Here is a 25,383-nt window from a genome sequence, read left to right on the forward strand (position 1 = left end):
GATGATAGGGATGTTAATGGATGAGACTTTACCCCATATCCCAATCTGACTCGATTGGATTTGGTAAATAGTTTTAAATTTATATCTAATTATCATCAGATTAGGATAAGGTTTCAAAATTTGATATTGAGACCAACAGATCCAATTGCATGTAAAAATTCTGATATGGTGTGAGCTGTTTTTTTTTTTCTTAATCTCAAATTTGAATCTGGATACAATTTTGATCATAGTATTTGGTTAGTATTAGTCAATATCAAATTAGTCGGTATAGCATTTGGTTATATCCAACCAAAATCCGAACTGTTTAAATCCTTATAAGATAACGTTGCTACTTTCATGGGCTCCAAATCCCTTGGTGAAAACATGTACTTTTTTAATATTTTTTACACATCTGACCCTTTTAGATGTGATTTATATGTTTAATTTAGTTGAAAATCAGTTCTTTAATCATATTTTTTAGTGTATATGTAGGACTTTCCAAGAGTGAAAAATCACGGGAACTCAATATACCGAATTTTGAAGCCTCAAAAAATCTTATTTTTACATTTAAAAAGTACAATATGAGGGTCAGTCCTTTGATCGTGTTGAACATATCTATTTGGTCAGATTTAGTCAAAAATGAGCTTCACCTAGCTCCTCTGGCAGATTTTATTGAGAAGAAATATCCTGAAGAAAAACCGGGAGGGCGCGTTCGGAAAATATCTCACAAAAATAGTGTTCTAAATGGGAATGCGGCGGGGCGCAGAGATCCGCAAAATCGATAGGCCACGAGTGCGGGACCCACGATCCACGGGAGAGAAGAAACCGCCTAGAACGATGCCGACACGGGTCCCACCCACCACCACCACAAGCGATTCCCCCTCTTCTCTCCCTCTCTGCAGCCATCTCATCTACTCTCTCTATCTCTCTCATTCGTCGGTTAGACGCAGCATTTGCTAGCGAGTCGCTTAAAAAATGATGAAAGAGAGAGAAAAAGGGAATATTTCAACTGTCTCCTCTCTCACACACACACACATTCGGTTAGACGCAGAATTTGCAAGCGAGTCGCTTAAGAAACGATGGAAGAGACATCGAAAAAGGGGATATACATATGTTTTCAAACAAGAAAAGATAGAAATCTCCACCTCCTTCCTCTTGCACTTTCCCCCCTCCTCTCTTTAACTCAACTTCACCTCTCCAACACTAAAGCAGAATGGCACGTCAATAAGACGGCATTTACTACTTGAAAAATTTTCAGGCAAATAAAACGGAAAATAAGCATGTTCTTCTCATTAACTTCGGTATAAAAAAATAAGCAGTCTCTCGACAATTACACAAAATTAGATAGAAATTAGGAGCCCATAAAAGGGATAAAAGAACTAAAGAAGCTCCCACCCCCCTCCTCTCCTTTGAGTTAACGATTTAATTTATTATTCTCTCGTAAAACCTACACATGAAAAACGAAAAAAAGAAAAAACCGGCGGATTCATCTCTTCGACGCCCGGAGATCCTCCGCCGGAGCGACTCTTCCCGCTAACTCTAGACCAAAAAAACCTCGCCGGAGTTTCAACAAGCGAGAGCCCGCCCCCCCCCCCCCCCCCCCCCCCCCCCGGCAGATCACTCATAAGAGAAAGAAGAAGGAAAGAGGAGAGATCGACGGAAACTTATACAAAGAGGTTGAGAATTTCCCGCCCGGGAACGAGCAGCTGATCGTTGCTCTCCTGGCTCGTCACCGACCCCTCAGAATTCATCGATGGACTCATTGCGCGTCGCTTCTCCGGCCGCAGGATCGCCGGAGAGTAAGAATTCAAGCACAGGTCGAGCCCTCCGCCACGCCTCCAGAGCTCCTCCTCCAAAACCGTCGCTCCGGCGAGGGGCCGTTTGCGCTGCGAGATCGATGCCTCGGAGACGTCATCGGTATCGGAAGTTTGAAGTTTCACCGGGAAACTGAGCGGGATCTCCGGCAAGGGCTTCAGGACGCCACCGCGAAGCACCGTCTCTACGGCCGCCTGACAGAGGTGCCAATTCCCGCTCCACAGCATCCCCACAGCTCCGTTCACCGGGTTCACCGTTCGGCCGGAGGCCTCGTAGAGGAGAGACTGGAACAGTGCTGCACAAAACCACCGGAAAATTTAAGATCTAGCAATGAAAAGAAAACCGTAGAGTTTTACATAAAAGGTGTAAAAACGAAAAGAAAAAGAAAAAAAATCTCTGTTTATTTTGAGCTTCGTGAGTTCAGCCTACCTGGCCTCTGGTTCTCCGGCACGGCGGAGATGAAGGACATGAGTCCGGCGCGGCCGAAGAACTTAGCGACGAAGACGGTGGCGTGACCCTGGGCCTCCGGTGTCTCGATCCACTGGAGGCACGGCCGGAGGATGCAGGTCTCGCTGCACCCCTTCCGCAGAACTCGGCACCCGTTGCAGCTCATCCTTCTGGATTCCGGCGTGTTCGTCTTCGGAAAACGGTCATACGACGACCCCAAACCCTCGTCTTCCCTTCCTCCACAACAACAACCACGTCAATACGAGAATAAACAGAGAGGGCAGAGCCAAAAGATGCAAGCGCGAGTTTTCTTAGCGCCCAAGGAAGGCAGAGAGAGGGATGGGAGGACTGGGTATTGCACCCTAGCATCTCTCTTTTAACTAGGGAGGCAAGGGATTAACTAGGGTTAGTGAACAAGGATAACCAGGGGTTAAAGTTCCCCACTCCTGGGGTGCGAGTGGTGCGACTCCGGGTCTCCGCAGCTCTGCCTTTCCACCGTCGGATTCCAAGCATAACACGACGAGGATATTCATGCACAGTAAGATCAATGGTGTACGGGATCGGCGTAGGGATACGAGATACGGTTTTGGGATACGTATGGCGTACGCGAACGAACGGGGTCTCCAGAATATGGTATCGTTGTCGTGCAGGTTGCGTTTTCTTTTTTCCTCCCTTTTTTCATCTTTTTTGGGGTTTTCGTTTGAAAATTGAAAGTTTTGGGGGACCGGTCAAGACAGAGTTCGAGTGACGAAACTACCCCTTGGTATGATGCTTGATCCAACACCTGAGGTCCTGAGCTCTTGCGTCTGTTAGGTTTGGAGCTGTCAGTGACTCAGTTGGTTGGTTTTGCTCCAGTAGCCAGGCCCCACATGCCCACAACCCCGGACGCAGTAGCAGGACAACACTGGGTCCGATTCGACTCTTGAGTCGGCTTTCTGTCTCCACCAATGTTGTCAGTATCGGCCGATAGGCAGAAAATCGATACGATACTAACCTGAATAGGCTAATTTTTAATAAATATAAAAAAATACTTAAAATTAAAATTTTAATATTAACACGTTCTGATTGACAAGAAATAACTTTTTAATTATTTTTTAGCCGATTCAAAACCATTCACTTGAGCCGATTCACCTAAATCATTGGCCGAACGATTCGGGGCCGATACCTACAACATTGACTCAGCCCACACATTTTGCAGATGCGTGCCAATTTGAACTTGGTCGGTTTTTTATTCCCGTGTATCACAGGGGTACTAAAAATGTATCCAAGAGATCAGCTTGGTGCTTCCTTTGGGCTGATGATAGTGAAGACATTGCCTGATCAAGACACGGAACCTACCAACCGGGATCCTGCTTATGTTAGAAGGATCAGATTTGTGTTGGATATGATTGGATGCCACCTAATTGGATTCATAGTCAAGGTGGAGAAAGCCCATATCGGATCGGATATTTATCTTATGTCTAATTGGACTCTGATCTAATCTGATTCTGAGATGTATTAGTTCCGATAGACCAACTAGTTGCTCGGATATCAGAACCAAATCCGTGTCATTTATATCCCCAGTAAAATAGAACAAAGGGCCCCATTTTCCTTTCCATCTACACTGATAAAGCACAAATCACTGGGGTCTAATGATAGAGCTGGATGCTTCAGTCACGCTATCGCAAGTGAGAGGTCTCGGGTTCTCATCCAACAGTGTTTATGACCTAATTTGCCCATTATAGAAAAAAAAAAGTGGTTGCAAATCATTATCAGAAAACTCGTTAATTTAAAAATTTTATTGTGTTTGTGAGGAGACCTCAGGATAAGGAAATGGGTCAGGTCAGTGCTCACCGTCAGAGCTCCTTTGGATGCCGTTGTTCTCAAGATGAACGGCATCCAAACCTGTACGGACAAGATGCCCATCACTTGGATGGATCTCACGTTTTTTCCCAATGCTGTTCGTGTTCCGGATGAACGGCTCACAATGAGCCATATTCACTGTTTCATGGTTATCGTTCTTTTTTAAGATGAACTGCACCCAAGGCAGCAGCTGTGACGGTTCAGAGCTGCATCTGACCTGATCCTTTCTCTCGGGAAAATGCTCGCTTATATTATGTAAGATTTAAAAAAGATATGAAAATATATTAAAAGAAATTCTTAAATGTACCTACACATAAAAAGCATCAGCATGGCAACAAATTCACACATACTTTGGAAATATTTGATACTGTGAATATATCGTGATGTTATCAGGAATTTAATGGTATTTTCAAAATAATTCACTCGTGTTTGTGCCCTGTGGTGAAAATCTGGTTCATACCCTGGCCCACATTCTCCCATGTAAGAGTCCAACCGAGTCTTGCACGTTTGGCTTGATTCAAGATATTCTTTTTTGGGTAATCCTGAGTCAAGTCTAGATCCGCGCGCTTTACCGTGTCTCGGGGAAGTTTGCTGGCGCTGAGAATCTCCTACTCACCTGCGTCTTATCTAAAGCTTTCTCTGTCTCATGAGCCTGACAAAGTCAATTGAAGACTTGAACGTTGACTTTGACTATAATAATCCCAAGTCTAATACTGGGTCCGAACCTTCATCCATGAGCATAGACATCATAATGGATTGGCTATCATGATCAGAGATGTCAACGGATCAGGTATCCAACCCATCAAGGTGCAACTGAGGCTCAAATCTCACGGTTGAGGTATGTAAGACTGAGTGGCCGTGTCATCAACTCGGACTTTTACCTCACAATGTGGCAGGTCCATTAGGTGACCTGGTTTTTGGTGAGGGTTTTTGTTCATTATAAAAAATAAAAACCATGTAAGTGGGTTCAAATTTGGGTCTGGTTATATATATTAGGTTCAGGTCAATTAGATCACTCACAAATAGCCGATACATGGGAATTTGTGTTTGGGTCAAATCCGATGACTGACACAGGTTGATCCATTGGCAATTTCCACTCTTAGGGTGGGTTTGAATTTCTCGAATTTCAAATCCCAGGATGTGATATGGCACAGGCATGCTGATGTGGTGCTGGTATGACAGTAAAATCCAGGGTTTTGCAAACACTAGATCTTAAATATGAGACTACATCAGATTTGAAGTCCTCACCTTTGTGAGATGTAAAAGAAAGTGCCATGGATTTGAAATCACATGAGGAGGGTCAGACTTCAAATCCTCGGATCTATCATCAGAGGCATTCAAGCGCACTCGTAAATTTACTATCATACACGTGTGTGTGTGTGTGTGTGTGTGTGGGGGGGGGGGGGGGGGGGGGGGGAGGGGGGGCTCTATGGTACCATACTGGATCCATCACCGTATGCTTAGAAAGCATACTGGATACACTATCCAGTATGCTCATGTATGTAGAAGCGGCATGCATGAGGGGACCATGCACAGTAATATCATGGATGAATGGATAAATTGCTGGCAAGCATATGTAAGTTGCCCACGTGATAACCACCACCATCCATGTCTGAGATGGAGAGCATTATGATGATCCAGTACAGATTGTTCTGATCATCCTTTACCATAAAAAGACCAGACTAGCTCGTAAAGGAGCACTCAAGAGCAATCTTTTGTGGTCAGTCTCAAATGCTTTTTATCAGATAGCATTAATATCATGCATATGCTTTCTTGTTGGTATTAGCGTAAAGGATCAAGCATGTCAAGTATTGCTGGTAGCATGCCGATAGGCCTAAAAATCGTTTTTTTCACACTTCCTGTCTATAATAACCCCCGGTCGGATTCCAAATTATGTTACAAGGATACGACGCGGTATGTGGACACACTTCCTGACACATTAGGACATGTATGAATATTATTTATATTTTTGATAAATCATACTTAGTTTAATTATTTTAATAATAAATATACGATTATATAAAATATCAAAATTATTTTCAATCAATTAAATAATTAAAAGATTGTGAGCTAGCATCTTCGTCTTTGTCTTTGGGACATAAACAACAAACTGGTGCCAGCCAATCCATGCTGCAGTTGCTCGTGATGATATCAACCTATGTAACAAATCTTTTTTATAACAAATAATGGGAATAATTTGAAGATATGGTGATTCAATCAAAAGCCAGTATAGTGCCAAAAATATGATATTTGTCAAATACTGGCTATTTTCAAATATCACATTCTTATCATGCTATATTAACACGATAAGAGCAATCTTTGAGTACTGCATTTGTAAAACCTGTAAAATTTTGATAGTTATTAAAATAAATAAAAGTGAATTTTCTTCATAATAGATATGATATTAAATAGAATGAATTGATCCAAATAGATCTTGGATCTGAATAAGGTCATATGGATACAATATTTGGATTTGAATATGGTAAGTGAAACTGGGTCTCGGATGAATCCGAAATTCAATTGGAGATTTGATTAAATTTTTAGAAGATCCAAAATATTATGTGATCCAACCAAGATCTGAAATTCATTAGAAAACCAGAATGCATACAAATAAATTTGTGTTGACATAAATTACAGATGTAACAAGAAATCATATTTTCACACAATTAAATCACGCATGGTAAGTCCACTACAATAATCAGAACATAATCATGTTGTCTATTACACTATAAGAAAAAACATGATTAGCGACGGACATTTGCTACGGATTTTTTTCGTCGCAAATTAGTGACGAAATCAGCGAGAGAACATTATCCATCGCCAATCTTTGAAATATTTTTGAAATTATCGACGACACAAATTTCATCGCTAATCACCGACAGATTGGCGACAAAAAATTTTTGTCGCAAAGACTGTAACAAATTAGCGACGAATTTAGCAAGGAAAATATTGCGTCGCTAATTAGCGATGAATGTGCGACGAAATATTTCTCTCGCTAAATCCGTCACTAATTTTCAATTAAAGCTACCAAATTAGGGCGCTAAATTCTCCCTCCCTCTGTCTCTCTCTCGTTACGCTTAAGGCGCTTCGCCTCCCTCCTCCTCCAGGTCGACTCCGTCGTCGTCTGCGTCATCTCCGGCGACGGTGACGATGTTGGCGACGGCAATGACGACAGTGATGGTGATGGTGATGGTGATGGTGATGGCGACGACGATGACGACGACCCCTCCTCGCTTGTGAAGGAGGTAGGCAAAGCCCTAATCAGGACTGGTTGTCAAGCTACAAGACATTGAATAACTTTGTGGTGAGATCTTTGTTTGTGCTTCATAATTCTGATGGTCATGTAGACAATATGGGGATCAGTAGGAAATATTTGTGATTCAAAAGTGTTGTTAAATCCAAAATATGCAGAATTCCTTTTTCCAATTTGATGTTTACAACTTTGCAGTGTATCAATGAGTTCATGGTTACCCTGTTGTGGGAGATGTGATAGCACATGTACACAAAATGAATTCTTCAAAATCCTCAATTCTAGTTCTGGCATGCTATTTGATGAATCTCTAAACCATTGATTCTCAGAGTGAGAAATTCTTAGAAACAAATGCTATCAAAATGTTAGAAATTCTAATTTTGTTTATGGCTCCAATGATCAAGTGCATTAGCTGATAGTGCTTTATTATGTTTATGGCATGTCGAATTCTTCACTTGTTTGAACCCATTAGAGTTGCTGGACAAATTATTCTGTGGGACTTTCCACTTCTCATGTATGCGTGGAAGGTTGGACCTACTTTAGTTTGTGGGAACATTGTTGTACTGAAGACTGTAGATCTGACACCTTTTACTGCTCTATACGTGTCAAAGCTACTTCTCGAGGTACAATTACAAATGTTATTGCAATGCATTGTGGTATATAACTTGAAAAATATATACTGTGTAGAGCTGAATCAACATTTTCTGCGAGAAAAACTGAAAGACCAAGAGATTCTACCTCTTCTCATTTGAGAGAGTGGATCAAACTGTAGATGTAGTCTTGAAGCTACTGTCTACCTATCACCATTGGCTATTGAAAGGAAAACTCTATTTTTTTAATTTAATTTTTTTGTTACCCATTTGACCCTCCAATTGTGATCTACATGTTTGGTTTAGTAGAGATCTATTGGATCATGTTCTCTCAACATGTATGTCAGATTGTCTAGAAAAATCCATGGCCTACAATGTATCAAATTTTCAATCCTCAAAAAATCATATTTTTACATAAAAAGATACGATCCAAGGGTTGATTCTCGCTATTTTGATCATGTTGAAGACATCCATGGGGTTAGATTTGGTCAAAACAGCCTTCTATGAGTTCCGATTAGGAGGTTACTTACCCACCAGGGTAGCAAATAATTTACCCATAACATATATATATATATATATATATATATATATATATATATATATATATATATATATATATATATATATATATATATAGAGAGAGAGAGAGAGAGAGAGAGAGAGAGAGAGAGAGAGTCTCATTCCCACATCAATATCCATGTGACATATATGATTTGTATGCAACCCAAAATGTTTTTTTATTGAAATATATTTATTATGTTATACTGTTGAATGCATTTAGTAGTAACTGAACTGTTTGCTAGGTGAGTGCAGGTTTCATGCTTCATCTCATACACAAGTCTTCTAGGATGAGAAAGCTAAGTGTGGCCTTTCTTCTTGTGGAACTGATTGTGTTGGACTCCATGGTAGAATCAGTCGGGGAGGCCTGAGAGGCAGTGGTTTACCCTTACTGAAAAATTTGAATCAAACTTAATTTTTGGCCTATTTATGACGTGTGTTATGTTTTTTCTTAGGAATGTTGTTGGGAGGGGAGATTCTGAATTTAAAAGTTAGTTCATTTTCTTCAACAGACTTGGTGTCCTGAATTCCTATGGCTTGTGAAAATTTTGAAAGCATTCCATTTTGCGGGTTTCCATTAACATGTGTTCACCATTTCTGAGTGAAGAATACCAGTGTATCATGCACAAGACTTCTGGATGTTATTGTAGTTCTAATGCATATACGTGGAGGTTTGTTCTTATATTGGTTGTTACTAGACCTTGTCACAAAATGTTCAAAAATAATTGTCAGTATCATGTATACTATTAGAATATTTTATTAACATGACATGGAAAAATCTCTGATAACTTGTTTAATCATGATCTTATTGTACTTTTATATTTTTGAGCGATGTTATTGTTTCACCTCTGCAAAATGATAGTAGTGGCATTCATTCTTTAATCCCAAATGAGATATTCTCTGGACTCTTTGCTAATGTTTTTATTATGTGTTGTCATGTATTGATCTTTTTCAGATAAAAGATGAAGCCAGGTCTGTCTTAGATTTTATAAAGTATGTCTATGATGTTTTTGGTTTCACATTTGAGTTGGAGCTGTCAACGGTATGGTATTTTTCCACTTGCATATGATAAACAATAGTTTGTTCAATATAAAGTTAGTTGATAGTTCATTGTTCCATTTTTTTATTAATATCTTATCTTTTAATAATGTTACATTTGTTTTTTGTTTTTTCTGGGTCTTGGTTTCAAGTACAGTCATGATTCTTGGTATGTTGTCTTACCATCATGGAGTAGCATTATTCACTGTCACTGGGTTAATATTTTTCTATTTTTGTACTTTATGTGCTTCAAAAAGTTATGTTCATAGTTCCTCTTTTGTTCACCTTAAATGGTTTTGTAACTTGCAGCTACATGTTTCTCATTTTTTTCTTGTCTGTATGTTGTTATATTGTTAGAGTTCTCCAGATTTGGTTCTCATGCATATAACCTTTGGTTATCTTGTTGAATCTGTGAGTGGTTTCATGGACTGGACTTTTTATCCCAAAAAATTTGCACTTGATTCAAATCCTGCAGAAAGGAAAAAGCTTTAGTACTGAAACTTTTCAGTAAATACTCTAGGTTTGACCAAATACGTTTTCAGTTGTAAAGCCACATCTATATCTGCATATGGAATGACTCAAAAGGAACATTGGTGAATATCAAACAAGTTCAACGATCATGAAATTGCGAATATCAGAGTCCAGACTTCTTGCAATCATGCATATGGAGGGAAGATAGGCAGAAAGGAAAAAATATCACCAAAATTATCTCAAAAAAAGAGTAAACCAATGTCACAATCTCTAGTTTGAAACATGAATCCCTAAGCAACTATGCTTTAATACCATGTTAGAATAGAACTGAGCTCAAGTGTGAAAATATCAACATGTGTTATTTCTTTGCATACTTCATTAAAGGTATTTGTCTTTTTCATTGTATTACCTTTTATGGTTAGTAACTTAGTATTGTCATTTATTCTTTTATTTTGCAGATCGTATAGTCTTTTAATTTTGTTCTCTTGTACTATGTATCTTTGTATTGTTTCCTTTTCACAAGACTTGCACTATATTGTACTATAGGCATATGAGGCGCGCCTCAACGCGTATGAGGTGCATGCCGAGGGCACCTTTTTTTATTTTTTTTTTAAATTTTACAACGGATTAGCGATGGATATTATCCGTTGCTAATTTTCAGTGATGATATGTTTTATGACGGATTGTATTCCGTCGCAAACTTGCCGACCAAAAGTTAGCGACGGAATTTATCTAGATATATTTCGTCGCAAGTCTATCCCTAATTAGCAATGGATTTGTGATGAAAATAAGCCATTGCAAATCCGTCGCTAATTAGCGACGAACTGGCGACAAATAAATTCTGTCAGGATTTAGCGACTAGAATTATGCAACAGATGCTATTCGTCGCTAATCTGTCGCTACACATGTTAGCGATGGAATTGGCGACGGATAGCGTCCATCGCTACTTGGCATTTTTCTTGTAGTGTTAAGATCACACAATATTTTTATTTTGGGATCCTGTCATGTTATACAATAATTAGAACATAAAAATTGTCTGCTTATACGATGATTAAAAATCTATCACAATCGATAAAAAATTTTCAATATGAACAAATCAACTAATATAAGATTCAAGCATAAGTTTGAAAATCGGTAAAGGGTACCACAGTTTGGACAAACCCCTAATTTCATCACTGTAGTTATTGTTTTTTTTTCTAAGCTATATAAAATAAACACAGAACAACAACATGCGTGAATCCAATTTTATAAGTAGAATATCCCAAAAAAAACATACATGAACAACTTGAAAATAATCAAGTAATCGAATCAAGGCTGTATTTTTTTTCTAAGCTATGTAAAATAAAAACAGGACAACAATATGCGTGAACATGTTTATTTATAAATAGAACAATTCAAGAACCTACTTGAATAGATTAAATAGATATAAACAAATATCGAATCAAGGCTATTTTTTTTCTAAGCTATGCAAAATAAAATCAGGACAGCAATATGCATGAATCTAGTTTTATAAATAGAACAAGTCAAAAACCTACATGAACAGATTAGATAGAAATATTCAGGTGATCGAATCAAGGCTGTATTTTTTTTCTAAGCTATGTAAAATAAAAACATGATAGAAATATGCATGAACACGTTTCTTTATAAATAGAACAATTAGAAAACCCACACTGAACAAATTAGGTAGAAATAATCAGGTAACCGAATCAAGACTGTATATTTTTTTTCTAAGTTGCAACATATATTCTGTATACAATTTGTCATGCTATATGAATGGATTTGACAACAACGATCTGTTCCTCAAATTCATGTTCGCTACAGTATGACCAACTCATCCCTTAGTAGCATCAATCTCACTGGGAGTGGGGAATTGATGTACGCAGGGGAGTAGATCCGATGTAGTCCAATCACACTTATTATTGTCACATATGTGTGTGTGTGTGTGTATATATATATATATATATTTGTTGGGGTTGGACAGACCTGCAACCAGTCACATCTTGCATCGGTGACAACATGTCTGTATGTCTTTTTATTTTTTTCTGTTGGGGTTGGACAAAACCACAACCAGTCCCAATTATTATCAGTGACCAAGTATATATATCGAATACATATACTTCTGCATTGAATGGCATCCGAGAACATCCAACATGTTGTACATACATATGGGTTGTATGTACCTACCTTTTGAATGATCGAAACACCGAACAAGGTGATCATCTGGCCCGTGCCTTCTCTGAATCTGCTGGCTGGTACTCCCCGATTTACTCTTCAAAAAAAAATATATCTCCTTCAACTACTACAGCTTCAACAATGAAAGCCATGTGGGAGGGAAATGTTTTGAAAAGAAAGAAGGAAGGTTTGAGAGAGAGGAAAAATGAGAGAGGTGAAAGAGATCTATGATAAGAAAGAAAAATCGTGTAATGGGGTTATGACATCCTCAAAGAAAACTCTCTTATTTTCTTTGGGTTATTGCCAAAAACAACTCTCTATTGAAACTACCCTCTTCTTGCTCCGTTCATGTGTATAAGAGGCTAGCCTCTCATACCATGTGTTTTCTTATTTATTTATTTATTTATTCCCAATACTTACTTTATTTTCCTTCCAGCCATGATTACATGGCAGCCTCCATTGAACAAAGGAATAAACATGGGTATAGGAGAGGAGTTATTATTACTTACCATAATGTGATTTTCTAATTTTTGCTTTTCTTAAATTCTACCTTAATCAACCATGAGAGAAAACATATTTTATTTAAGGAATGTCTTCATGTCTTAATACTGAAATTTCAAATCTCAATCAATTGTCGTGAATCTCATTTTGGATGCTTGACTTACCTTTTTGTTTTTCTTTTTTATTTTCTTTTCATTAAAAAGAACGCATATCTTGAAAGTAGCTAAAACTTGTAAAAAAAAATGTATACATTATTTCACCACATAAATCAATATACCACCTTAGATATAATTGCATAAGAAAGGTACGTCAAAATCTTATTGATTATCTCAACGTACATTATACACACATGTTTCTCAAGCAAATAAAATATACGAGTCCAAACAATTTATATCTCATTTAAGTATGCCTTTAGAATCAATTAAGATAATTTATTTTATAGACAATACGAATCAAGTCATATCTTATACATACAATTTACATAAACCTTTATTCAGATCTTCTCATATGTCAAATACATTATTTTTTATGCAATATGATTAATAAACAATAACAATATGCCATACAAATCAGAAACATATTAAACTCTTAAATTCCTAACATGTTACAAGGATAGGTTTTCAAGAAAATTTTGAATCTCCATTGACCCATTTTTATAAATTGTATCGAGAATAACCGAGCTCATATAAATTCATAGTATTTTTACCGTGGTTACCTGCACCTCTCAAGAACACAACCCAATAAACCGTTTACAAAAATAATAAACATACAAATAATTAAAAAATCTTTTATGAAACCCTATTCTCATAGAGTTTTGGTCCAGAATATATAATTTATAGGATTTTAATCAAATTAAGATATTTTTTGAATTTTTTTCAGAATATTTTTTACAAAACCCTTTTTACACAGTTTGACATTATATATTGAAATTTATCCAAATTTTTTATAAAATATTTGAAGTCATTTTTTATAGGTGTTTACTACGTTTATCAAAGATGGGTCGAAATCATCCTGTAAACAGAGTCAGAAATTGGGGCTATGTTAAAATAGGCATATCTTTATTAATATAGATCCAAAATGAAAAACACAAGATTCTAAATTTAATGTCAAGATGTGTAGATGGTTGTAGTAATTTTATTTATATTTTTTGGACTGGTATTCATAGAGTTATTGATTTTTTTTCAAAACTGGTTGGAAAAATTTATCAGACATCATAGATTTAGGTTTCTCAAAAAATGATTTTATAAAACCCCTTTTTAAGATTATAAAACCTTCAGAATCTGATTATTTTTTGTTTTATCTAACTTAATACAGGTTAATACATAGATAACACCATAAAAAATTATATTATGATTAGATCTAATATGAAATAATAACAAAGCCTTAATTTTGCATGGTTCTCAAAATTATTTTTGAAAAAAAATGCAATATTTGCATTTTTTGACTCAAGAAATGATTTCTTCAACCAAGAAAATATGTAAAATAGATCAAGAACATATGAAAAGTTATTGAAAATCAAAATACTTTAATCATACATGCTCCAAAGGTGTAAAAACATCAGTTATATAAATCTTACGTGTCAATGATAGATTTTTACGGTTAGAATGAAAGAAACGAACGATCTGACTCCCATTTCACCATCATCAATCAAATAAGTGCATGTATAATGGCTGCACAAGGTTTTGAAGAAGAGAAGAAACAAAAAACAAAAGAGAAAAAAGAAGAAAGAAAGAAAAAAAGAAAAAAAGAAAAAAAGAAAGAGAGAACTAACCTTGTTAATCCTTCTCATGAGAGCTTCTATTTATAGATGGGCTTAGACAAGAGTCTTATTTCTAATGTAAGAAGTTAATATTTATTAAAAAAATTTATTATTAAAAAAAATTATGAGACTTAATTCATTAAATTTTAAAATTACTTAAGCTAAAAGAAAAATAGGGACTTCTTACACTAACTTGGGCTCTAGTGATATGGTAACCTTTCGGGAGGCCTACAGACCCAAAAACTCATTAGAATTAAACATTTAAATAATCAATTTGATAGCCCTCAAAAAGTAAATCATCGTAGTGGTCTTAGATTTAATCATAAACACATAGATTGGTAATAAACTTTAGTCAATGTCAAAAAATGACAAATTTTGACCTATAATTAGGCATGAACTTTTGTTGATGATAAAACACTAAAATCAATACCAATTTGGGTATGTAGATAGTCGATTTTGATGCCTTCAAAATAAGGAATGTCAAGGTTAAATCTGATTTAATAGGTGAGTCATTGATCGGCTTAAACAATAATGATATTATTCGGAGCGTCCGACGCTATGGGTCCAATCTAATAAGATTAGATCTAAATCCAAAATCCATAATCTAAAAATATACAAATCATTTACTTTCTTGTTTAGTCCACATATTTTAGCTTTTTCAATTATTCTTGAAATAATTTTCATAACTTGAGATAAAGGTTTATAATTAATCGAAATCAAGAAAATCAAGAAAATTAAGAATTCACAATTATAGTCATGAATGCACCGACAATTCATCATTTATTCACTTTAATTATCAAGAAAATATTTTGGGTTTTACATCCTACCCCCCTTAAAAAAATTGTGCTCAAAATTTGATAAAGCATCAAACAAAAGAACTACCTAAATATACTTCATCATGCTTCCACTGCGTACTCTAATTAAATAATGTAACTTTAAAAATAAAATTCGTATGAGTTCTCGGGCCCTACAATCAAGACTGTTATGTGATGTGCCTAGCGCTTTATTTCTAGGTTCTCAATTCTCATAATATAATTCAATTACTTTTTTTTCAATGTAACCATCGAAAGCAAATAATTTAAATGGAAAATACTTACAACAAGATGTCAGACTACTTGATGGTTGTGAACTAATGATTTTTTTATCCTAAGCTTTGATACCAAGTGTAACGGCCCAAACGATTTCAAACAAAAAATATCAAAAATTTTATTTTATTTTATAAGGTTGAATCTATTCTTTTTTTTCTTTCTAAAATGTAATAATGCAATGGTTTCATCAACGGACTCGTTTCAACTGTACAAAGTACTAGACGACCCTCATAAGCGCAAGCGCAAGCATGTCTTAGTCTCTTAGTACCAGATCGAGTAAGGAACCATCCTTTAACGAATTCGATTGAACCATTATATAAAAGAAATTATTAATATATCAAGTTTGTCATCATTGTATTCGTTTTAATCGAATCAAGCTCTAGGGTGTCAGCCTGTATATACACCGATGTTTAATAGCTTCATAGAACAAGGTTCAAAGTTAAAGCATCCAAATGATAAAGTCGGTACGTTATTATTAGGTGAGTAAACACAACGAAAAAATATTGATTTTTTGAAATCAATTTTATAAATTGGTTTCTTAGTTAAATCTTCGGACACATTACATTAAGAGACTACTGCCATCACATATCTGAATAGACATTGACTATGCATAAAGTAACTAAAATTTAGAATTTAATTGATAATCAAATATTCAATTAAATAGTACTTTACCAATTCAGAAAGTATTAAAATTCAAATAAAATAAGAAGCCCTTGGGATCATTGAAAACATCAATATGCACAACCTCCTTCAGCTTCCTGCTCTCTCTCTGGCCATCACGTCTTCTGAAAAGCATTGTATTTCAAAAGAATGAGACTTTGAAAAGTCTCAATAAAACTCACATAACTAATGCAATGTATAACACATAAAGCTTGCATGATATAAGTATTTCAAAATTTGAATCAACTATTAACAAGACATATATAAAGTTTCTACAAGCTATTCATGAATTCAAAATTCATAAACAAGTATGAAATAATAATCTTAAATATACTAACATCAAACTCCAGATGAGAACAAGACATATATCCATGAGCATGAATTCACTAACTTTCAAGAACAAGAATAATTTGTACAAATATGAGGTAAAGTAAAACAAAGTGCAATAAAGTAATGTGAGCAAGTAATTTATGTTTCATCTTGATTTCTCGGTCTACTTGGGTATAACGTAGACCAATCCGAAATAGGTTGACTAGCTCGAGTGCTTATTATGCTATGTATTTTATTATGCCTGAGTAGCCCCCTGAGTCGTATCCCTCAAAGATGAATCTTAAAACCATGAGAGGAAACAACCACTCCAAGAGAACTCTACTCAGGAGAATGACACCTGTGTCATAATGATGATCATGATCACTCACTTCTGCTCTCATTATAATATCCAGGATTTTTCGAGACCTTTTCTTGGATTTTTGAATTTTTGTATTATGAGCAAAATTTTAAATTCTAAATTTTTAGCTAGAAATTCACTAAAGGTGTTTGTGAGGTTAGTTGAGAACTTTTAGGAATGTAAAATAATAAATAAAACATATTTGTTTTTCTACACGCCTAGAGCTTTTGGAAACTTGAGTCATATTTTGATAAAATTTGGATTCTAACCCTAAAGAAATTAATTAGAATAAGTAATTAATATGCTCAAAATTTAGAAAATATATTAATAAAATTTATTTAGGCATGAACTTTCTTAAATTACATTCATTAGAATTTTATGTGAATTTTGAATGAATTTATAAAACATTTTAGTCTAATTTAAAATAAATTTAGCTTGAATTTTATGGAATAGATTTCAAAAATTAATTAAAATATACAAAATAGTAGGAGTTCATAGGTGGGCCCTCCCATCCTATGTGGCATCCTATTTAAAGTTTAAAATGTTAAAAACCAAAAATCAACTTGAAAAAGAGAGTTAAAATCAAAGTTACCAAAAATATAAAACAAGGTTGAAAAAGTCAATACTTACAAATTTTTTTAGAAAGAGCCCCATAGTGAGGGGCATTAATCTTGTAAGACCCTAGAAGGTCCAGCAAGGTCTGGACCTCCCTTTAGGGGAAAGTAAGAATTAAAAAAAAAAAGAAGGTTAAAAAAAAAGAAAGGGTTTGAAAAGTCAACTTGCTTACTAAGCAAGCAAGTTGATTTATGGAAAGAGGAGGCCAACCCATGGGGGTCGATCTAACCCCTTCCATATTAATGTATGTAATACATATAATACTAAGATATATCATATACATATAATATACTATGCAAAAAAAAAGGGAACATAAAAAAGAAATAGGAAAATGCAAGAGAAAAAAAAAGAGAAAAGGCATGAAGACGACATGGAGATTTGGATTTTTTTTATTAGATCAAGGACTAGGATTTATCCCAGACCTTGACCTAATACTAAAGTCTATAAAAGAGGAGAGGGGTCATCCCCCCCATTTTGACCCCTTTATTTTTTTTAGCTGTTCTCTCTCCCACAAATTCTCTTCTTTTTTCCCTTGGGTTTTCTCCTTTTCTCACCTAAACCCATAGCTTTTTCTCTCTTGGGTCTACAAGAGAGGCCTCCACGTAAATAAGAAGGGATTAAGGAAAGAGTCAATGGTGGTGTGGTGTGCATGGAGTGGTTGGATCTTGCGAAATGACCCATGGGTATGCGTAGGAGCTGATTTTTCGACAAAAGGTAGGTGGATTTATACTTTTCATGTGAAACAAAATTCGTTGCACAAGTTCCACTGTTTTTTCATAAGAATAGATCCTAAACAAACCCTCCTATATGTGGGTTTGGCTTAGGGCTATCGAAAGATGGAAAAAAAAGATTTTTTGAGAGAAAACCTCTTTTTAAAACATGTTTTGCTCAAAAATCGGTTTCTTAGAAAAGAAATCTATAAATTTTAAAAATACGCAAATTATGCTATGATTTTCTTGAAAGTATTGATTTAAGTTAGTAGAGTAGGTTGTTGTAGACATTCTGTAAAAAGTTTGGTGAATTTCTATGGTCAAAATTTTGAGATATCGCAATTTTAGTTAAATCAGTTTTTTTTTAAAAAGATTTTGGTAATTTAGAGAAATCATGAATTTCATGGCTTGGTTCGTGTAATTTTTTTTTGTAGTTGGTATAATAAATGCATGTGAATATTCTGTGAGTTTTTTAGATTTTTTTGAATTTTATTTACATGTAAATTCCATGATTATTTCATTAATTATGTAATTTTCTGAATTAATTTTTGAGAAAATAATACATGTGAGAGATGGGCCAATTTTTCAGGCCAAACGGCTGAGGAAAAATATGATTTGTGTCAGGGATATTAGATCAGACTTAGATGTATAGATTTATTATAGTTTTTTATTAAATTATATCAAAAAATTTACAGGTGTACGGATTCAGATGACCCGATTTGGGCTCACCTGAATGCATAGACCCAAAATTACAGTTTTTCAGTCAAACATCCGACCAGTAAAATGCTCATAACTCTCTCATCCAGAAAAGTTGGGATGAAAGGTTTATTACGTTAGAAAGCTAACAAAATTTTCTACTTTTTGTGAAAGTTTGAGCTTTGTTCATGGTCTGAGTACTATTCTACAATAGTTGGAACATAGTCTGATATGTCCATAGTAAAACATTCGTAACTCTCTTATACAAATTTTTTTTTATGAACAGTTTGCACCTACAAAAAGCTGGCAAAATTTTCTACGATTTGTAAATTTTTTAGCTATGTTTACTTAATGTAAAATTTGTTGTTAATACTATAACAGTCAGACAGAATTGAGGGTTTCATAAATCAGAACCGGTCTAAGGACCAAAACCTGATTCATGTGTTGATGTTTGTGTATATCATAAATCCATTTAGTTCAATCAATATATAGAATATGTATGAATGTGAATGTTTGATTTTATGCAGGTTATGATATGTCTACCCTAAGACAGGAATGAATGCTAAAAAGTTATATGTGTTGCCTAAAAAGGGCTAAGTGCTAATAAGCACAAATTAAGGGACCGAAAGGGGGTCCAAAGATGCAAGACTTGTGGTTTAATTGTAAATATTGTTGGGATGCATGTATGATCATGCTAAGATGATAATGATAATGATAATAATAATAATGATGTTGTTAATGTTGCGATCATGAGGATGCATGAAACTTTATTTCTTTATCATATTATTCATATATATGCATGTGTTAGCCCAAGCATGAAATGTAGAAAATTTTCATTTATGCATATATACATGTTTATGTTTAAAAGCATAAATGAATTAATGTTTCACTGTTTTGCAAGTGCATTCATTGCCCTATACGAGGCTGAATCCTTTTTATAGATTCAAGTATGATTTTATAAAAAATATCAAGTAATCAAGTAAAACAATGCAACATCGTATGTAAAAGATACTTGCTGAGAGAGTGGCAAGTGGTGCAAAACTTCGTGGGTTAAGTAAGTTTGAGCATAAAAGGCTGCTCCTCCCCTCTCATAATTTTATGGGAAAACCTCTGCATTAGACTGCAGCATAGAAAGTAAAGGTACATATGAAGAAAACTGATGCATCAAGATTAAAAGTGTTGTGAATCTCTCTCAAATTATTGTCCATCACCCTGTCACTGGTGAAAGGTGTCTGGCCAGGTCAAAGTCATCCTTATGTATGAAAATACCCCTGCGCCATGGCCCTGATCCAGTTTTTAAGCCCATGTCGTACCAGTGGAGCTAAAAAGTGATAACCTGAAGATGTATGCACATTAGTTAGGCATTGCATTCATTATTTAAGAAAGAATACTTAATTGTAGATGAAAAATTATGCTTGTATTCGATGACTTCTGCATATGGTAAGTTCATATATTTTATCTATTCATGCATTACATTTGATTTGAGTTAAAAAAAATGAATAATGCATATTTGTTTAAATTTGCTAGTTCTTGTATTTGTTGCTTAAATTAAAATGTATGATTAGTCACTTAGATTTAATTTGCTATAAAAAATTAAATGAAGTTCCTATTTTGTATTTCTGTTTTACATGTTTAGTATAATATATCCTACTGAGACAAGTTGTGTCTGACCCCTTTAATTTTAATGTTTTTCAGGTGATGAATAGTTGCTTACATGCAAAGGCAAAAGGTTGTGACGGGGACCGATCCTACCTTTCATTTGCTTTCACAAGAATTTTGGACTTTGATTTTATTTAAATTCAATTCAAGGACAATTGTAATAAATTTTGGATATTGTGGATAATTAATTTTATGTTATACTTAATTAGTTGTTAAATTATGAATTCCACAATTATATGGTTGCAAGTGTTCATATGAAGTAGCATGCCAAATTTTTGACCCGATGTATTTTTCCGCTATACTTGTTAAAGTATTTTAAAAAAAAAATTCTACCATTTTTTGTGTTATGAAAGTTGGGGTATTACAACTCGGTATCAGAGCATAAAGAAAGAATGACTCAAAGCTCGTCCAAACGACCACCATCGCTATAAGTATATTCTATTTTTTCTTAAGTTTGATGTTATGATATCCTTGTAAATGTTTCATTTGATAATTGTTGCAAATATTTTATTTATGCTAATCCTAGAAGTAATTCAAATTAAATTTCATGTTTATGGATTAATGATGCATGAAATACACATCAATTTTATTAATAATTCATGCATTTACATATATTTTCAAGGATAAAAACTTATGTTTATGTTGCTTTAGGTGTGAATGAGATATGGTTTGAATTTCACTCGAATTAGAGTTAAAATGAAAAAAATAGAGCACTTTTAAGGTTTTAGAGCGGTTTTCGAGGTCATTCGGATCCAAATCTGACCCAAGAACTTAAGTTTGGATCATGGATCAGTTATCAAGGCATATTTATCTAATATGCATGTGATCCAAGGTTTAAAATTAGAAGAAATGCAGAAAACCTCCTCAGAAAGTGGCGCCTAGCCTAGTTTAGTAATTAATTTTATTTTAAGCCTATTTTTGAAATAGCAACAAATTGTAATAGGTTTAAATAGAATGAAAAACCCTAGCTGAAGGGTCTTTTGGCTGAATTGACATCTCTCTCTCTCTCTCTCTTTCCTTCTGACCCCTCTTCTTCCTCTCTATTTTCTCAACTTTTTCCAACGTGTGCATCATCCTTCTTCCCCAATGTCCACCCATGTCTTCTTCCTTTTTCTTTTCTTTGTGTTTCATGTGATCTTTGCTTTGTTTTCTTGGTATATTTGTTGTGTTTTGCAGGTTGCAGCAGCCCAAGTGAAGGACTTGTTCATATTCGGTTCACCGTCTACCACTCCCAAGGATCGGCCCTGCACTTGTAAACACCCCAAATTTTCCAAAAAAACCGGAATTTCTTTTTTTTTTTTAGCCTCATTTTCTGAGTAATTGAGTCAATTATGATCAAAATTCTAGTTTATTTCTCAAATTTACTGAATCAAATTCATTTTATATATTTGACTCAATTTCGGATCCGGATCCAGTATCAAAATCCAAATCTGAGCCTACCAAAAATAGTTTCGAATGGCTCAGACAGTCCATCCGACCTCCGTTTGGATCCACTGCTCTATATTTCTTGATTTGAGGTGCAAAACTCGAATATTTCCTCAAGTTTCGGATCCAAACCTGTTTTCTGAAGGATTTTTCAAAGAATAGCTTTAAAACTCTCGAAAACCCTTCTTTTGTAAATACTTTTAAATTTCACAAAAATATTTCAAAATCCTTTATTTTCTCGTAAATTTTAGAGTTTTATTTTAAAAATACAAAAAATACAGAAAATGCCAAAAAAAACAACAAAAAATCCAAAAAAATCAGAAAATATGCGAAAAATGAGTAATTTAAACTCTTTGAAGCTTGTTTTGCTAAAAACCCCTTTTAAAAATCGTTTTATGAAAAACCATTTTTTAAGAACCCTTTTTTTTGAAAAGAGAGAAAAACCTGCAAACGGCCTCTCGTCCATCGCAGGCCTTCACAAGCCCTTTCTCTCTCTCTCTCTCTCTCTCCCTCTGGAAGCCTCCATCGTCAACCTCCTCCATGTGCTTCCCCCCTCAACCATCGATCGCCAACTTCTTCTTCCTCTCCCGCTCATCCCCAACGGCGTTCACCCCTCCCCAACGACGTTCGCCCCTTCCCCTTTCTCTATAAAAAGAAGCACAAGGGAAGGGTTTCATGACCGCCTCTTCACCCCCGCATCCCTCATCTCTTCTCCTTCTGCATACCACTTCTTCACCCCACCAAGTTCTTGCATCCCTCTTTTTCCTTCCTCTATTTCATTTCCTTTGCTTCTCTGGCGTTCCCCTCTGGTTTCCCTCTTCTGGGCCGACTGAAGGAAGCCTTCCTTTCGACTGATTCACGGTAAGAGCCATACAATTTACCTTCTTCATGTCCTGTGAATTACTTCCTTAGTCTTCCGAGTTGAGAGTTATTAATTCTCTTTTTCTTCTCCTTTTTTTTGTTTTTTTTTTTACAAATCCCTGAATTGTTCTTCATTTTTTTTTTTATTATGAGAAAGCCTCCTTTTATAATGCCGATCTGCGTATAGCAGAGTCGACCTACATATGGAAACATCATAGGAACACTGATGTTCCAACATTTTCTTTGCGAACTATTTTTGAACTTCTCAGGTTTATCTATATTCAGCTTATTGTATACTACGCTCAACATTCAATTACAGTTCATTATTAGATCTTCATTTATATCATTTTCTATGCATCTGAATTTCCTTTACAATATTTTGCTTTGGCATTCCTTAATCCCTTGCAGTGTTGTTTCCATCTTCACGTCCTATTGCATTTCTAGTCTATGTTTGATCTGATGCATCATATTTATCATATCTCGATAGTTTAGTTTGTCTCCATAATTTAAGTTGATCTCAGCAAGCCTTCATATGGCTCATATGTTCCTTTTGTTTTCTCATAATTTGTTCCCCTGCAATCTCATTTAGCATCCACGAGCATCATTGCATATTTGCTATACATGATCTAATTCACCAGGAAATCATGGTGGATTTGTCGTGAATTCATAAATAGAGTGGATCCATCTCTTTGCCAAAATTCCATCATGCTGTTCACATTGATTTCAAAGTTTACTAAAGTTTGCCAAGCCATTGTGCGTCTGAATAGCAGATGAGAGGTCATTCTGTGGTGAATACGATTTGTCTGAAAGCAAATATGTTGAGAGTCCAAAGTGGTCGACCCTCTGCGTATCACAATCTTTGCTTCTGAGTCATTGAGTCATGTCCTCTGTCTCATTTAGTTATTTTCCTATGTCGTTGGCATTTCATTTTATCTGCCTCTGGTCGACATTATATTCTATCTTGTGTTTCCATTCTTTGGATTAATTTCACTTCATCTAATGATAGCTACTCAAGGCCTCTGTTGTCATTCCTGCGTATTTCTACCTAACCCTGTTCTGTTTAATCCATTTTCTTCAACATTTCTCTCAATTTCTTTTACTTCATCACATTTTATATTCATCATATCATCTTTGATCACTCTGTGTTCACTGCATCATATATACAATATCATCATCAAATTTTCATAAATGTTCTTTTGGTTTTTACAGTTATTAAGTCCCTCATTTGCATTCAGCATCATATTTTCTTGTTAAAATGTTACACATCTATGCATCTGTGCTTTGAATTGTCTATACCACCTTAATGTTCTTTTTTTTTGGTATTATATGTTTCCATAAAGATGGGAAGACATGGTTGATCTTTGATATAGGTTTCTAGTTAACCAGCATAAATATACCTTTTAAGGGTGATATACTGTCAGTATGGCACCCACATGATCTACTTGTGGCATCGGCATAGCATTCATGTAATTAAAAGATGCCATGATACATGAATTTAATAGTATAGAAAACATTGAAGGTAATACAGGGGGGGGGGGGTTACTAGCATAATTTCAAATGTTTTCAAATATGTATACAAAAATTCATTATAGTCCTTGAAAATTTATAAACACTGTCTAGTTCGAGTCTCCAAATGAGGGAAAGGATATTGTTAGTTTGTGGATTCACTTTGTTGATAACAAGTTTTAACGTTTGTTGTATGTCTTTTTTTTTAATCAAATCTTTGTTTCAACAATTTTGATTTCATCTGTGTAATTATGCCTCATTAGATTCATCTCACACGTGAGATTTCATTGTATGATCATCCTCTGACCAAAGTCATTCTGACCTATCATTACACTTCCAACTTCCCCTGTACAGCCTTCATTTAACTCACAACACAACATCTTATACCCACCATATACCACTGTTGCCTTCCCATCTTACCACAGCATAACCTTTCTATGTTACTCTGTAACACTTCAACGCGCCTTCACACTTAGCACTGTCCACTTACTGCATCTGCAGTTACTTTCACATGCTGCCCACCATTTGCAGCATCCACATTCACACCTGTGGCATTTGCCTCACTGCACATAACCCCTATACCTCATTCTCATCTGTACACCATTGCATGGCATCTCTGTAACTTCCATTTACACCATTGCCATATCCTTCACCCCAGTATCTACTACCAGTTCTTATAGTAGCACCACCAATACCCTCCGTTTCACCTCCCTGCCACCTTCGCATCCCCATCTCCATTATAAGTTTTCACTAGCTACACAGTATCAACACCTTACTGTTTTCATTCACCCACCACGCACTTGCTTATGCACCTACACACTTCATCACCATCCCACTGCCACTTCCTCGTTAGCTGCCCCTTTGCACCTTAACTTGTTACTTAGCTACTATTATGGATATCAATTTGCAGAAAACTGATCCACTGCCTGTGGTCTGTGGGAATCGTTACCTCATCAATAAAATTGGTTGACATCTTGTTGTAATAGGTAACAGAGTTTGTTGAAAAACTCTGATTCATCAGTTCATAAGTCGGTTTATAGATATAGCATAAAACAATTGATATGCTAACCCAAT

General features: G+C 35.3%; 1 protein-coding gene across 1 annotated transcript; it reads right to left on the reverse strand.

Annotated features, from left to right (window-relative positions):
- Positions 1 to 1,249: 1,249 nt before the first annotated feature.
- LOC149849207 (LOB domain-containing protein 37-like) lies at positions 1,250 to 2,588 on the reverse strand. Its single transcript, XM_090013656.1, has 2 exons — positions 2,224 to 2,588; positions 1,250 to 2,089 (listed from the first exon to the last, which is right to left on the reverse strand). The coding sequence occupies exons 1-2, from the start codon at positions 2,405 to 2,407 to the stop codon at positions 1,644 to 1,646; spliced, it is 630 nt and encodes a 209-aa protein (XP_089869782.1). The 5' UTR covers positions 2,408 to 2,588; the 3' UTR covers positions 1,250 to 1,643.
- Positions 2,589 to 25,383: the final 22,795 nt, after the last annotated feature.

Source organism: Nuphar pumila, chromosome 1, assembly GCF_984573655.1.
Source record: "Nuphar pumila chromosome 1, dmNupPumi1.hap1.1, whole genome shotgun sequence".
Classification (NCBI taxonomy): Eukaryota; Viridiplantae; Streptophyta; class Magnoliopsida; order Nymphaeales; family Nymphaeaceae; genus Nuphar; species Nuphar pumila.